General features: G+C 39.9%; 1 protein-coding gene across 12 annotated transcripts in view; it reads right to left on the minus strand.

Moving 5' to 3' along the window:
• The window catches only part of RIN2 (Ras and Rab interactor 2), a 220,823-nt gene that overhangs the window by 42,468 nt on the left and 160,931 nt on the right, over positions 1–17,424 (minus strand). For all 12 annotated transcript variants that reach the window (XM_079123219.1, XM_079123221.1, XM_079123222.1 and 9 more), the window contains one exon: positions 1,392–1,584. In XM_079123219.1, coding sequence (XP_078979345.1) covers positions 1,392–1,584 — 193 coding nt within the window. The remainder of the gene's footprint in view (positions 1–1,391; positions 1,585–17,424) is intronic.

Raw genomic sequence — 17,424 nt, forward strand, 5'->3', positions numbered from 1 at the left:
GAGGGGAGATGAGCAGGGAAGGGAATGTTGCCTGGCAACATGACAATGTCCTGCTTTAGAATTTTTGTCAGAAATGCAAGAGCAGATAACTCAACTGGCAAAATGCAGGGCCTCACAGAAGGGGATTTCTTGTCATACAGACCAAAACTAGTGGCAACAACCTGGTGTGCTGGCCAAGGAATTCTCCACAAGGATGATCAAACACCGTGTGTTTCGTCACCTTGAGCATGCTCCAACAGAGGTTTCAATAATGTTTATTTCTGTCTGTTTCTTTTAAGTGAAAAAGTAATGACAGACAGGTTCTGACTACAAGGAAACTTAAAAGTTTAGTTTTTTTTTTTTCAGTGCTGGGGATTGAACCCAGGGCCTTGTGCTTGCGAGGCAGGCACTCTACCAACTGAGCTATCTCCCCAGCCCTTAAAAGTTTAGTTTTATGCCCTACTGTTATGACATTTTTCAGTCAGATACTGATGGAATTCTCACATTGCCTCTCCATCTATTTCTTAGTTTTTATCTAATTTTATGTGTTTTCAGTCGTATTTAATCTGTGATGTGTTGTATTTATCTTTTGTTTCAAAGTAGACATTGTACAATGAAAAGTTTCTGCAATTATGGAGATGTTCTCTTTTCTGTGCTATCCAATATGGCAGCCATCTATGGGTCATGGGCACTTAAAATGTGTCTAGTGTACTTGAGGAACAAAATTTCTAATTTTACTTAGTTTAATTTATGAGAATTTAAACAGCCACATGGATCAAGGGGCTGCCATATCAGATAATACAGGATATATTAACTATTGAATAACATTTTTTCTGAGGAATTTCTATAGAGTTAAGGAATGGCCCTGATGACACAGTAGTCTTGAATAGACAGTCAATGAAGAAATTGAATCAAATTTCGATTCAGATGGAAAGCCTCTGAGAAAGATGAAGAAAAAGAGAATTTCATCAGTAGACAGAGCAGACATATCCATGGACACAGAGCTCTAGAAAGTTGGGTCACAAATTGTATGACTGAGTCCTGGAGGGTTCTCAGATTTAGAATGAAAGGAGGGCAGCAGGGGCAACAGAGGACCTGGCTCATCCTCTATGTCTACACTCAAAAAAGTGGGGTACAGGGCTCTGGCTGGCACCCTTCCTCATCAAACAGATGCCCTGGTACCCTGTTGAACACTGCAGATGAAGACAGAAAGACAAACCATGAAAGGCTTTTTTCCTGAGAGCTGCCTCTACAGTTTCCAAAATTTCCCTGCATTGCAGCTGAGGTCCATATCAGGAACCATGCTCCCTACCAGCTACAAAGAACATTCTAGAACTAATTCCAAGTGTTTCTCTTTAAGGCAGCAGCAGCCCTGGCTGCCTCAACCTGTCTCCAACGATTCTGACTCTTACCCCTGGAGGCTGGGACTGCAGGACTTCTGCTGCCTCTTCCTCACTCAGACCCAGCTGTAGCCATATGGGGTGGGTATGGAGAAGCCGATCCAAGATGCTGAGCCTGTTGGAGAGACTGTCATAGCCAGAGTCCCGGGGACAGATCTTCACATCTTTTTCCTCAGAATAGCCACCATCCTTGTGTCTTACCATGCTAGGAGAAAGAGAAGGGCCAAGGTCAATAGCTGCTGCTAATGTTCCTAACAAAGAGACCATCCCTACAAGTTCATAGGGCAGACCTATCAGAGCACGGGCACCATCTTGGGGTCACCTTATTGTCTTCCACCCAAGACTAAAAGCTTTGTGGGTAGATAGGTCTTTTATTTTACTCTATAATAGAGAGTACTTTGTAGTCAAAAGACACAAACTTCTATTTCTAATCCCATTTTTAAAAGGTTCTGTGCAATCTAAATACTGTTTAGTTCAGTCTTTGTCTATAGGCATAAACCACTTTTTCTTTGAGGACAGAACTCTAAATACTAAATTCCATGTATGGTATCCACAAAGTCTTGATGTTCAATAGCATTCATCATAAGCATGAATATGGCCCCACTTTAAAGGCAAAATGCACATACATACATTCATTTTGGACCTGAATGATCAGATTTTGCTTTTTCTTCCAAATCTAAGCATTTTTGCCACCATTATTTATAGTAGAAATCTCACAGTAGAATGGCACTCTGCTATTCATAAAATCATATTGACATTATTCATAAAAGCCAACAAGTGGAAACAAACTAAACGTCTATCAGCTGATGAATGGATAAACAAAATGTGGTCTATCCTCACAACGGAATATTATTCAGCCATAAAAAGAGTGAATTACAGACACAGGGATAAAGCTTGAAGACATTATACCAAGTAAAAGAAGCCAGGCACACAGGCCAGGTATCATATGATCCCATTTATATGAAAAGTTCAGAATAGGCAAATCCTCAGACAGTAGATCAGTGGTTGCCATGCAATGGAGAAAAAGGAAAATGGAGAATGATTGCACATAGGTACCAGGTTTCTTTTTGGAATGATGGAAATGTACTGATATTAGATAGTGGTGATGGTTGTACAACATTGTGACATGCTGAAAACCCTGAATGAATCACGCAACTGAAAAAGGCAAATGTTATAGTATGTGAATCATATCAATAAATAACTCCTATTGACTTCCTTAGGTGCCTATTCTGATTCTGTCAGGGACCACTTAATCCCTAAATTCAAGGCCCAAGAAGTTACTGATCTGTCCAGAGTTATCAATAACCATGAAACAGCAGAGCTAAAAATTGAAAAGAAGGTTTTGGTATTGATCTAACTTTGTGGGTAACGAGTAGGATTAGAACAGAGGATAGTTAGTATCCACCTGGTACTACGTGCCAGGTTCTCTACAAATAGTCTCTCATTTGTTCTTCACAACAACACTGAACCATAGGTACTATGTTCCTGGTTTTTAAAAAAGAGGACCAGCAGGCTCAGACCAGTTAAGTATCTTATTCAAGGTCATGCCCTTACTTGAAAGGAAAGGACTGAAATTCCAGTCCAAGGCTGCTTGGCACTATATTTCTCTCCTTCTCTCAGTCAGAACTGACAAGTCCCTGGCTCTCGAGGGGTATGGTGGGTCATCAACATGGCTCTGAAGCAGCCAACAGGAACATCAGATCTGAGCGTCCATGTCCTAAGTGGGTTCAGGTTGGGGAACACAGTCTTCAAACATCTAAGCCCAAAGAAACATCTAAGGCCAAAGAAAGTGTGTGGCCTGGATAAAGTCTCCAAGACTAAGAAGGATGGAGGATGAAATCAAATGGAAGGTGGGAGTGGGAAGATTTCCAAAAGGAAGCGTGATATTGTCCATAGGGACTCCACTAAGAAATGGGACTGAACACAGAAAAAGTCAGTCTATGCTGATCATGTTTGAGTGTGCAGACTCCATCACAGAAGCCACAATGTTATCACATGGGCTGCCAGAAACCCCATTCCACCCCAATCATCTTTCAACTTTCTTCAGATCTAAAGAATCTCATGTTTCCATTTAAGATTTATCTGTTAGGCCAGGCATGGTGGCTAGCCCCTGAATTCTCAGATACTTGGGAGGCTGAGTCAGGAGTATTGCTTAAGCTCTGCAGATTGAGCTTTGTCTGCCTGAACAAAGAAAAAAAAAAAAAAAAAAATATATATATATCTTTTATTTCCTCTGTAGTATGTGCAAGTTTTCCTTTGCTTCTGCTACAAGTTTCCAGATAGTATAATCCTTACTTTAAAAAAAAAAAAAAAAAAAAAAAAGGTGGTGGTGGGGACAAATGGCATTTTGCAAATGCCATTCCAGGACATTTGGGTATTCTTGAAGTGAATATTTGCAGCTAAGAACACTTTCAAAGGAAGCTAGTATTAAAAATTCCCTTCACATAAGCTAAGCCAACTTTGGACCAGTGATTCTCAACCCTGGCTGCCCATAAAAATCACCTGAAAACAAAGTTAATGGGCAAATTGCATGTGGATCAAATGGATGAGGCACAGGGGTGGGATGCAGATGTCTCTCCAGTAGATCCCAAAAAGTATCCAAATTTACAACCACTGCTTAGGATCAACACATGCTAAATTTCAGAGCCTGTGTGGGGATCCCCTGTGTGAAGCCCCGGTTTCCTGGGTTCTGCCCCAGGGGTTCTGATTCTCCAGGTGTGGGGTGACCAGAGAGCAGTATTTCTAACAAACTCTGGGTGATACTGATGCTGTTAATCTGAGGACCACACCTTATACAGTACTTGCTTGGGAGCTAAGTACAAAACATGCATGTTGATTCTGATCCATTTAGGTATTTGATTTTATTAGGGGGCTGAGGGATGGGGATTGGTAACATGCCACTGATGGAATTCTAGGAGCTCAAAAAAGAAGTATTTCTCAACTGGGGTGTAGTTTAGTGGTAGAGTGCTTGCCTACCACGAGGCCCCGGGATGGATCTCCAGCCCTGGGGAAAAAAAACTGCATCCCGCCACCTCTAGTCTCCAGTTGGCCATATTTTTCCAAGACCAAATTCAACAGTCTCTAACACAACAATTGTGCCACTCATGTCTGTGGTGAGGAAATAGGTTGACACTTCTTCCTTCCTTTGGGATGCACATCCTGTGACTCCTCACTTGTTTCAAGATGCTATAAGCCTTTGTTCTGATGACTGACCCTGGCTTAAAAAGCCAGGCTCCAGACAGGAAGATGGTGAATAAGATTAATGGAGCATCATAAAGAAGCAACCATAAATTAGATCTTGTCTTTGTAAATGACTACTCCTTGATTTGGATGGCCATGTGAGATTTATAATATGTTATTACAGGACAAAGTGGCTTTTTATTGACCTTCAGGAAAGAATTAATGAATGAAATGTGGAGTGTGTAATGGATTCCGTCATTCCAATCTTAGTCCCTTTACCAGGCCAGGTGCCTATGCCCATGCCCTGGCTGTTGTGGGCATTGGCTGCTAAAAGCTCACAAAAGCCTCAATTCTGGAAATGCCTGGGAAGTCACGCCCTCTGCTAATGACATGTTAATTGTGGTTGTAACCCAGCGGGTTTCTTGTCTCAAGAAGTAAGCACCCACAATACTGGGATATTGTCCACTCTCCCTGTGGGATCAGGTTGAGCCCACATCTTTGCTTTGCTTCTTCCTCTGTCTCATTCCGTGTCCCTCACTCCTTCATAAGCTGCTCCTGAGAGTTTTCTTCTAGAAATCACTTGCACAAGAATCCTTGTATCAGTCTCTGTTTTATGGAACTCTACCTATAACAGAACCTGCTGAGATGAATAGGAATTAGTAATTTCCAAGGTAGATGTCTGCATGCAAATAGAGGAAAGGCAAAGAATGTATGGTTTTTAAAAGATAAGCCACTGTGTGATATAATCCAGGAGGTGGGATGGCCAGAGTACCAACCTCAGGGCTAGAAGCTTGGTATCCCTCTCCTAGTTCAGTCAGGCAGGGAAGACCTTGTTCAGATTCCTTTCTGAGCCTTGTCTTTCTGAAAATAGTAACTGATAATAGCCCCACCACCAGGTAGTGATTGATGCAAGCAGGAATTGTGCATGGATGCAAAAACCAAGAAGTCAAATATTGTTAGGAAATAGGATATTCATGGTCTTAGAAGATCACCACAGAACATTAAATTACTGATGAAGAGAAAAGGTAATGTGACAATGGAGAAACCCAGAGGACACCATCTAAACAATGAGACAAATCCAAATTGGAGGACTTTCTACAAAACCAATAACTTCAAAAATGTTAGATATCTGGCTAGGAGTGTTCCTCAGTAGTAGATGCTTACCTAGCAAGTGCAAGGCCCTGAGCTTGATCCCTGATACTGTCCCCTGCAAAAAGTCAGATGCCATAAAAGACTTTTTTAAAGACTGTAGGACTGCTATAGATTAAAGGAGATAAAAATGTGATTACTACATTGAATGCATAGGCTTGATCTCACATGGCATCAAAATTTTTTAAAAGAGCTACAAAGGCTAACTGGGAATATTTGAATAAAGGTATATGTTAGATAATATTGTATCAATGTTTAATTTCCTGAATATGATAATTTTCTAATGGTTAAAAGTTCCTCGGATATACACACCAAAGAATTTATAAACAAAGTGTGAAAGTATTTGAAAATGTCACATCCCATCAACCCTCCAAAAAAAAAAAGAAAAATAAGAAAAAATATACAGAGATAAAGCAAGTGTAAGAAGTTTCAACAATTGGTGAATTTTGGTAAGCAGTATTATTCCTGAGAGCTTGTTTGGAAGTTCTTTCAGGGGAGCACAGTTACTTTTATACCCTCGACCAAAGAGTGGTCCTCCTCTATTGGGGAAATTCGTCCTCTTTGACTGAGTGTGCAGCTTCAGGAGAGACATACAAGGAGTGGTGAGAAAGGAAGGAGACACCTGCCTAGCAGCCAGATCAGTCAGATCAACCCTGGGGATCAATGAGTGACAGATGTCACAGCCAGATTACCCTCACATCCTGCAGTATTATTCTTGCAACTTTTCTCTAATGATTGAAATATCTCAAAGTAACAGATTGGAGAAAAATTAATATCTACAATATCACTGGGTTTTTTATGAGTATAAATTAATTTGTTCGATCATTAGCATCATGTCCATGTGTGTAGGTCTGTCTTCAGGGGAAGATGAATCTTGGATACAGATTCAATGTGAGGCACATACAAAAGCACTCTATAAACCATAGAGTGCTCCACAGATGTCAGGTGTCTATAGGGTCAAAGAATAAATACTGACTGGAAAACTTCCTACATCTGTCTCTATTGCAACCAAACTCAGATCTTATGGCTCAGAAGCCGACTGGTGAATATTCGATCCACTCTGGAGGACAGGGATCACCAGCATCAGCTACTCTTTTTTTCTTAATTATTTATTTATTTTTAAATTTTTTATAGACTGCATTTTGATTAATTGTACACAAATTGGGGTACATCATTTCGTTTCTATGGTTGTACATGATGTAGATTCATACTATTCGTGTAATCATACATGTACATAGGGTAATGATGTCTGTCTCATTCCACCCTTTTTCATACCCCGCTCCATTTCCTTCTACATAATCTAAAGTTCCCCCATTCTTCTCTCACTCCCCACACCCTCATCCCCATTATATATCATTCTCCACTTATCAGGGAAAACATTTGGCCTTTGTTTTTTTGGAATTGGCTTATTTCACTTAGCACGATATTCTCCAATTCCATTCATCTATTTGCAAATGCCATAATATTATTCTTCCTTATGGCTGAATAATATTCCATTGTGTGTATATACCACAGTGTCTTTATCCATTCATCTGTTGAAGAGCATCTAGGTTGGTTCCACAATCTAGCTATTGTGAACTGAGCTGCTATAAACATTGATGTGACTGTGTTACTGTAGTATGCTGACTTTAAGTTCTTTCGGTATAAACTGTGGAGTGGGATAACTGGATCAAAAGGTGGGTCCATTCCAAGTTTTCTGAGGATTCTCCACACTTCTTTCCAGAGTGGCTGCACCAATTTGCAACTCCACCAGCAATGTAAAAGTGTGCCTTTTTCCCCACATCCATGCCAACATCTATTATTGTTTGTGTTCTTGATTATATCCATTCTAATTGGAGTAAGATGAAATCTCAGGGTTGTTTTAATTTGCATTTCTCTAATTACCAGAGATGTTGAACACTTTTTCATATATTTATTAATTGCCTGTATGTCTTCTTCTGTAAAGTGTCTGTCCAGTTCCTTGGACCATTTATTGATTTGGTTCTTTGTATTTTTGGTGTAAAGTTTTATAAGTTCTTTATAAATTTTGGAGATAAGTGCTCTATCTGAAGTGCATCTGGAAAAGATTTTCTCCCACTCTGTAGGTTCTCTCTTCACATTCTTGATTGTATCCTTTGCTGAGAAAAAGCTTTTTAGTTTGCATCCATCCCATTTATTGATTCATGCTTTGATTTATTGCGCTTTGAGAGTCTTGTTGAGGAAGTCTGATCCTAAGCCAACATGATGAAGATTTGGGCCTATTTTGTCTTCTATTAGGTGCAATAATTCCTGGTCTAATTCCTATTCCTTGAACCATTTTGAGTTGAATTTTGTGCAGGGGGAGAGGTATAGGTTTAACTTCATTTTACTGCATATGGATTTCCAGTTTTGCCAGCACCATCTGTTGAACAGGTTATCTTTTCTCCATTGTATGTTTTTGGCTCCTTTGTCTAGTATGAGGTGACTGTATTTATGTGGTTTTGTCTGTATGTCTTCTATTCTGTACCATTGGTCTGCCTGTCTATTTTGGTGCCAATACCATGCTGTTTTTGTTACTATTGCTCTGTAGTATAGTTTAATGTCTGGTATTGTGATACCTTCTGTTTCACTTTTTCTACTCAGGATTGTTTTGGCTATTTGGGGTTTCTTGTTCTTCCAGATGAAGTTCCTGATTGCTTTCTCTATTTCTATGAGGAATGTCCTTGGGATTTTAATTGGAATTGCATTGAATCTGTATAGCACCTTTGGTAGAATGGCCATTTTGACAATGTTAACTCTGTCTATCCAAGAACATGGGAGAGCTTTCCAGCTTAGAAGGTTTTCTTCAATTTCTTTCTTTAATGTTCTGTAGTTTTCATTGCAGCAGTCTTTCACCTCTTTTGTTAGATTAATTTCCAAGTATTTTATTGTTTTTGAGGTTATTGTGAATGGAGTGGTTTTCCTGATTTCTCTTTCAGAGGATTCATCACTTATGAATACAAATGCATTAGATTTATGTGTATTGATTTATATTCTGCTACATGTAATTCATCACATCAATAGACTTAAAGAATCACATGATTATTTCAATAGATGCTGAGAAAGCATTTGATAAAATCCAGCACCTCTTCATGCTTAAAACACTAGAAAAAATAGGAATAGTAGGAACACAACTTTGTAAAGGCTATCTATGCTAAGCCCACAGCCAACATCATTCTTAAGGGAGAAAAACTGAAAACATTTCCTCTAAAAACTGGAACAAGACAGGGATGCCCTCTTTCACCACTTCTATTCAATATCGTTCCTTGAAACACTTGCCAGAGCAATTAGACAGACCAAAGAAATTAAAGGGATACAAATAGGAAAAGAAGAACTAAAGCTGTCACTATTTGCTGATGACATGATTCTATATTTAGAAGATCAAAAAAAACTCCACTAGAAAACTTTTACAATTAATAAATGAATTCAGCAAATAGCAGGATATAAAATCAATACATGGAAATCTAATGCATTTCTATTCATAAGTGATGAATCTGTCAGCTACTCTTGGGTCACACCTGATGTAAGGCTCATTCTTATGAATGAATGGTTTCTTCACTGGACTGGATTCCCTTCATTTTCAGGGCCAGACATTGGTAGCCTGGGAAGTAGAAGGTTAAGTGACTACAGAAAGCTCATTCTGAGTGGGAGAGTCATATTGACTTCGGACTTAGTTTTATTAACATTGACAGATTAGATTCATCTCAGAGAAATCATGTGCAGCAGATTCCGAGTAATGGATACTCCTTTTTATCCTAATTCAGAAATACAGCAGCATCTACCAGTATAGCTCTAAATGACCTAAGGATCAGGATGTAGACAAAAGTGTATTAAAAAGGCTCCCATGTCTTTCCTAATACATCACTCCCTCTCCCAAGCTCCATCCCAAAAATCATATCTGAAGTGTGTGTTTTGACTTTAGAGTCCAGTCTTTTCAAATAAATGAGAGACAATTTGGCAACATACATAAACAAAAGGTTATTTCAGTGAGGGAAAACTACTTGCCCAGGAAATATAGTCAACAACTTTCTAGATAAAAGACTCCTGGATCAGCTATTGAATAGCAAAAATGAAGTTCAAGGGAGTGAGATACAAGGCCAACCAACAAATTCTTATTGTCAGTCAAGATCAGGTACATGGTCTTGGCAGATGTGCATGCTATGGATGGTTCTGCCCTCAGACTCAGGGCACAAGACCATTAAACAAAAACTAGAGGGGTTATGGACTAAGCTCCTACCTCAGGCCCCAGTAGACAGACTAAAAATCAAAATGGGGTCACTCATGATAAAAGTCAAACCAAAACCAAATTATCTGTCCTTCCAAGAGAAGAAGTATAACAGCCAAACAGGGCAGTTTCAATTGGCATGAAAATGAGGTTTTCTTTGCCTTCATCTTTACACAAAGTAACCTGATGTTAATAAATCAGTTATTTTTCTACTGTTCAATCTCTGTGTCCCTGGTCTTACAAGGGCTAGTTTTGAAACCATCAGTCCATTTTTTTTTTTTTTTTTTTTTTTTTTTTGCTCTTGCATCTGCATTCTTCAAACCTTTCTGTCCATTGAACTAACCTCTTCTGCTCTGCTCATTGGAACTTATTTTATTTTATATTATTTTATTTTATGGAATTATAAGTTGCCTGATTCTAGAATAAAAAATAAGGCCATAATTGTTATAATCTGGTCTTTTGACATTATTTATATATATTTAGTTTATTTCCTAACTATGGTAGAGATGTTAAATTTACCTTTCAAATGAATGTTAAAACATGTAAAAAGTGAATCAGGTTAAAGAAAACTATGGCAAATTAAAGGTAAAAACGGCATACAAATAAGAGGAAAACTGAATTCCAGAAGGAAGATAACTTTGTAAAAGCCTCTTTGCCATGCTCTGTCACCTCCCTGCTGAGTTTAATCTGCTCTTTTTTAATTTAGTTATAATTTATTAATTAATCTGGTTCTGGGGATAGAACACAGGGCCTTGCACATGCTAAGCACAGGTTTTACCAATGAACTACTCCCCCAACCCTAAGTTGTTCTTGAATGTCCATTGAGGTATCTGTCTGTCATCTACCTGTCAAAGCTGCACAAGTCCTAGAGTTCTCCCCTTGCTCCTTCAACTGCAAGTAATCCTGTGGCCCTGAATTCCCATACCTACTGTCTGTACACCTCTGAGGCATTTTACCCTCTTTGCTTCTGCATCATGTGGATCTCTAACAAGCCTGGCCTCACCCCCAGGTCATATTCAGGTTAAGCCCAGGCAGACACTGATAAAATACCTGCTTTCAGGATAACAGGAGTCTGAGTAGGATTGAGCTATAGACAGCAAGGTTCACAACCTCTGATTCAGGCTTTGCTTCTGCCAGGCCCTAACAAACAAACTGCTCAATTCTACTCTTAGGAGACAAGGCGTCCTTGTCTGTGTGTTTATCAGGAAATGGGTGGCAAGAGTCACCACAGCGACCAAGAGTCCTCTGGCCTTTGGCCATCTCGGAGCCTGGGGCAAGAGGAGGAGGCAGCTCCAATCCTTCCAGAATAACAAATCCAGAGTTTTAGCACCTTCTTCTTGTTGCTCATGAATTGCTCCCATGGACTCTCTGTTTAGCCACACGTCAGCTAGCAAAGAGTGGGCTCTGGGTATAAAAGCCAATGATCAGTTTTAGCCTAGAATTCCAATTCTATGACCACCAACATAGGACACTGATAATAAGTGCTTTCATTTTAAGTCCCCAGCTATGTCTAGTGTGTACTAGTGTGCATGAGGCCCTGGGTGTAATCTCCAGCACTGGAAAAAAAAAATGTTTCCCCAATACAGAATGCCTTATTCTACAACTGGAAGGAGATTTAGGATTCTACAAATAGCAGCTTGCTTAGCACAGGGGAAACTAGAAGATAGTATCAGCAGGAAAATGCCCTTCAGGTAAGACAGGTACATTGCATGATGTCCAGAGAAACCCACAGTGGGAACCCTGCACACAAGCTAGGGGGTCTTTAGCATTCTGTTCTCAGCAAGTTCTCATTTACTTGAAATCTAAACGACCCATCTCTAGCACACGTGAATGAAGTTAACATCATGTTGGCATTTTTTTTTTTTTTTGGGTAACAGACGATAATTTTTTATAAGGCATGTCTGTTGATTTAGATATGAAGTGTCGCCCCCAGCCAAGCTTCAGTCAATGCAGGAATATTCAGAGATAAAATGATTAGATTATGAGAGCTGTCACAGAATCAATCCATCCTGGTCTGAAGGAACTGCCTGGGTGCTAACTGAAGGCAGGCTGGGTATGGCAAGAGGAGGTGGTCACTGGAAGGGTCATCTTCTCATCTTCCCTGTGATGCCCTCCCCCTCATCCTTCCCTGACCTTGCCATGAGCTGAACTGCTTTCCTCTGCTGGGCCCTTGTCCCATGATGTCCAACTTCCCCTTGGGCTTACAGCAATGGAGTCAGCTATCTATGGACTGAGATCTCTGAAACTGTGAGCTCCTAATAAACTTTTCCTCCTCTAAGTTGTTCTGAGGAGTGTTTTGGTCATAGTGATGAAAATGCTGATTAAAACAATGTCATAGTTTCAAATGAATCAACCCCAATTCTAGTCTTTTTCAACCTCAGAATCTTTTTATTTTTTTTTTTAGTTTTGCGGTGCTAGGTATGGAAACCAGGGACTCATTCATGCTAGGCAAGTGTTCTGCCACTGAGCCACATACCCAGCCCTCAACATTACAATCTTCAGGGATTTGGTAGAAAGAGGAGTTATACTCAAACTGCCATCAAAACCTCAGTGTTGGCTCTTTGTAACTGTACAGACTTGGCCAAAGACCATACATGTCATTTAGCCTCAGTTTCCCTGTGTCTCAAAACAGATTACTGTTCTTACAAAGAAAGTTACCAAAATAATTGCCACCTGAAAAGAACTTCTGATTCAAAAGGCCTGGAACATCTTTGGAACTGAGTCGATATGCTATTAAGTGGAATTTTCTGGATGACTCTTACCATTTCCTAATCTCTCAATAATAACAAAAGAGAAGTAAGATGATGTGTTTTCATTCTAGGATTGACAGACTATTCTACAAAGAAAACTCTGGAGCTTGTTTTTGCAGTAATGTGACTTGGAGGAAGGAAAAGCCCAGAAAATTCTGGAGTATGTCTCTCAGCAGTTCCTTGTAGACCACTAGGATCTAGCTAGCCTCAACCTGGGCTCTGGTCATTTCCATCCTCAATTTTCAAATAGAGGAGAAAGAAAGGAATGATGGAGGGGGGCAGATATAGCTCAGGGACTGAGTGCTTGCCTAGCATGTATAAGGCCCTGGGTTTGATCCAAGCACTGAGGGGTTCATGTGTACCTTGCCTCTCTGGGGCCTCCCGTCCACATTCTGCCCATGTAGAGCCTTCAGCTTCACTTGTGTCACAAAGCCTTTTCACATGGGGTTGTCTCAAACAGCTGCAATGGCAAGAAGGAAACAAGCTGGGATGTGGCACTGCTGGGGGGCCCAGGCCTCTTGCTACCAGAGGCTAATACAGGGGTTGTCTTAAGACTTAAAGAGCAAGGACTGGGTCTGTAGTTCACTGGTACAGAGCACTTGCCTAGCATGAGCAAGGCCTTGGGTTCTATCCCTAGTATTGAAAGGATTAAAAAAAAAAAAAGACCAGACAGATGTTGGAGTGTTGTGTGGTTTTACTTTTGTAGCAGTAGATCTTTGATCTTTTATCAAAAAACCTAGCAGTGGCCAAGATGTCAGGGTTGGTGGGAAATGAGCCCAGGTCTGAGAGAGGAGAGGTGGTGGGTCTGGGAAGAATCAATTGTTTCTGGACAAATGTTAGAAGGCCACTTATGTAGAAAGGACAACCAATACTAAAATTTCTGGCACAGGAACAATCCTGATTACTGTTAAGCACATACACAGAGCAAACAAAAAATTCCAAGAAAGCCTTCCTTATCAAAAATATCTGGCAGTTGATATCCAATAATTCCTTAACACTTTCAGATATGAAAGTAATTCTTTAGAATTCGAAGTTGAACTAAACTGCAATTCTGTAATATTAACATATGAAGAAGAAAGGAGGCTCAAGTTCATTCTGAATTATCATGGGACCCTAACTAATGCTATCCATTTATAGTATAGAAATTGGCAGGTGAGCCAATTTCTTTTACCTGCCATCAAGATGAGAAAGGTGATGGGCAAAGAACTGGTGGAGAAGATATTCTTGAAAAGATCACTGCATGTTTAGCTGAGTTTGGAGTAATATTAAAGGTCATCAAATTTAACTCTTTATTTTTGGTCAAAACAAAAATTGATAGAACTAGCCGGGCATAGTGGCGTTTACCTATAATCCCAGAGGCTTGGGAGGCTGAGGCAGGAGGATCACAAGTTAAAACCAGCTTCGGCAACTTAGTGAAGCCCTAAGCAACTTAGTGAGACCTTGTCTCTAAATAAAATACAAAAAAAGGGCTGGGGGTGTGGCTCAGTGGTATCAAAAAAATTCCTGGTATAAAAAAAGAAAAAAAAAAAAAAGAACTGAATCCAAGTCTTGTTTTCCTTTTGCTCCCCCCTTTTTTCAAAGCTGAGGGTTGAACCAACAGCCTTCCATATGCTAGGCAAGCATTCTACCACTGAGCTATACACCCGGCCCCAATTTTCTGATTTTTGAAGTTTCCCTGAAACATATAGGTTGATACTTTAATTTCTTAAGGCCCTTCCCCACCCCCTTAAAATTTAAGAGGAAAAAGAATCACTAACATATTTTGGGTTATGGATTGTATTCCTGCAGAATTAAGGAAGGGCTGTTGCTTTTTGAGGGAGGAAACAGCAACTTCCTGGAAAAGATTTCTAAAAGCATGTTGCACGAGGATTTTTGCAGAAGACTTTGAGGGCTTTCAGTGATTTTTTTAAGTTTTATCTTCTGTGAAATAGGAGGAAAGGACATAGAAACTGGAATAAAACTGCATGCTGTGGCTGCCTGGGGGAGGGGGTACAGCTGCAATTTTCACAAGAGGAGAAAGACTGGGTGGTGATTTTGCTTAGGAACATCCTCTTGTTGATTCTCCTGCTAGAGATGAAAAGGCCAGATACGGAGTCAAGGGAGTCAATGCTGGAAGAGGCATTCATTCGTTCCTGTAAAAGTAAGAAATAGAAACAAAGAACCTGTTGTCCTGGTTGCCCTTGGAGCTGAAAACAGGCAAGGGAAGGAGCCAGGCAGGCTCCAGTCCCGGCCCTGCTGCCCTCGAGCCCAGAGCAGTGGCATGCACACTGCTTCACAGAAAGGCAAGCATTCCCTGGATTTGCAGTTTCCAGTATTTAAGTGCCTTTGGCTATGCTGGTGTTGTTTCCTAGCTCAACTAATTCACCCACTGAATTTTAACTAGGCAGATACTTGTGGCAGAGCCAATACAGGAGGGAGGCAAAATTGCAAAGTGTCAAATAGTACTGGGGATATAGCTAAGTAGTAAAGAGCTTGCCTAGTATGTCAAAGGCACACTGGGTCCACAAAAAAAAAAAAAAAAAAAAAAAAAGTGTCAAGTCAATCTAATCCTAGCATCCTAGCATGTGGCACTGTTAAAATTATGTGTAAATGGAATCAATTTCAGGTGGGCAAGGGGGCACTTGCCTGAAAGCCCAGGTACTCTGAACAAGGAGGATCACAAGTTTGAGGGTAGACTGGACCAATTAGCAAGACCCTGCCTCACAAATAAAAGAGAGATAGAAAGGGCTGGTGATATAGCTCAGTGGTGGAGCTCCCCTGGGTATAGTTCCCCTACTGAAAGAAAAAAAAGAAAAGAAGGAAGGAAGGAAGGAAGGAAAGAAGGAAGGAAGGAAGGAAGGAAGGAAGGAAGGAAGGCATGCATTTCTAGGACCAGTGTACTTTCAAAATGATCAAAAACAACCTTGTCAGTTGGTGAAAACTCATGCATGATCTACCATTTCAATGTCTAGTAATGCAAAGCAAAAATATCAGAAGGCTATATGCCAAAGAAAGATAACAGCTAACCCAACAAACAAGAAGTGGTTTTATCTCAGTGGGTCAATTCATGGTCATTTGTATTATTACTTTCTGCTATGTGCTTTTTCTATAATCTACATGTTCAACTCTCAGTATTAATAAAAAAAAATCTTAAATGTTCTTTTAAAAAACGTTCTCAAATACAACGGATATCACCAATTGAGACACATTAAATAGCTCTTTCGAGCATGTTCTGACACCTGCCAAACTCATTCTTTAAGGCTGATGTCAAGTTTCATCTTTTCTAAAACCACCCTGAACATCTGGTATACTCCTATATTCCTGTTTTATATCCTGGTTTCTTTATATGAAACTAATTTGTTTATAATTCTTTCTCAGTTTGTGTAAAATCTCAGGCTCTACTAGATAGATAACAGCATCCTAAATATTTCCCTTAAGTTCAACTTAATTATTGCCACACTGGTAACAGTTTGATCAAAGAGTTGGTCAATGCTCACAGAATTCCTTGAAACCGTATTCAAAATGTTCCTCCTGGCTTCAGATAAGAAAGCACCTTTGGGAATAATCCAGAGGAAATTGAGCAGACTAATCATAGCAGGATATCCTTAGTGGGCATGGCAGAAGAATGTCTTACCACCAAACTATCACAGCTACAAGACCTGCTCTATGAACAAAGCCATGCCCAACCAGGCATCCCATGTACCCCACCTTCACTAAAGGAAAGAGTGGCCATGTCTATGGTATTACTTGGGTGTTTCACACATTGGATTTGCAACTGAGAATGCAATTTTGATCCAAGACAAGGAGTTTCTCTATTCTGTTTTTGCTATCTTGAGAAAGAATGTGCATAGGCTGGCAATAACAAGCATCCCAGAATGAGTGGAAATGTGCATGTTCAGTTCTTCAAAATAGACAATATGTAAGAAGTGACCATAAACTACAAGGACACCAAATACTTTTTTTCAAGGAACCCAAGATTTTGCAAGATAAACCTAATATTCTGTAGCAAATGATTCCTATGAGTCTCCCATGTTCCACTGAAGCAGAATAGAACTCACAAAGGAAGAAAACCAATCTTTCCCTCCCTCCCTCCCTTCCTTCCTTCTTTCCTTAATTTTTCAGTGCAGGGAATTCAATCCAGGGCCTTGCACATACTAAGCTACATTCTCAGACCCCAATCTTTATTTTACAGGTGTGACTGATTCAAGAAGAGGTTGTTTAAAGATGCTGGGGGACTGAGCATGGGTCCCAAGCCCGGACTAATGGTGACCTGTGGTGTGGGCAGGTTTCTAGATATGGCAGGAGATGAAGATATTTGTTTTACTGGCCACGTGACACAAATACTGCGTAAGAGGTCAGAATGCAAAATGACTGCATCCTGTGACTTGACCTTGATTCCAAACAACCTCATGAATTTATTCTCCAAAATCTTTAAAAGGGCAGAACAGAATAAAATCAATGAACTATAGTACCCCACTTGAAGAAGAAAAAGTGGAAAAGGAGTAAAATGAAGTGACTTTAAGTTCTGTGTTTCAAGTCATGAAGTTGGGGAAATACCTATTTTTTTTTTTTTTTAAATATGGGAAATTGTACTGGATGCAGAAGTATTCTCAATAGTTGTATTATACTTTGGCATAAACATTAGTTAGGATGCAGTTAATGGCCTTGGCCAAATCAATTCAGAGATGATGAATATTTCTGCATACAAGTACCAGATAAAGTAAAGCAATAGACAATAAAAAATGGGGGGACTTTCACTAACAGT

This window comes from Sciurus vulgaris (genome assembly GCF_902686455.1).
Source record: "Sciurus vulgaris genome assembly, chromosome: 2".
NCBI classification, from domain to species: domain Eukaryota; kingdom Metazoa; phylum Chordata; class Mammalia; order Rodentia; family Sciuridae; genus Sciurus; species Sciurus vulgaris.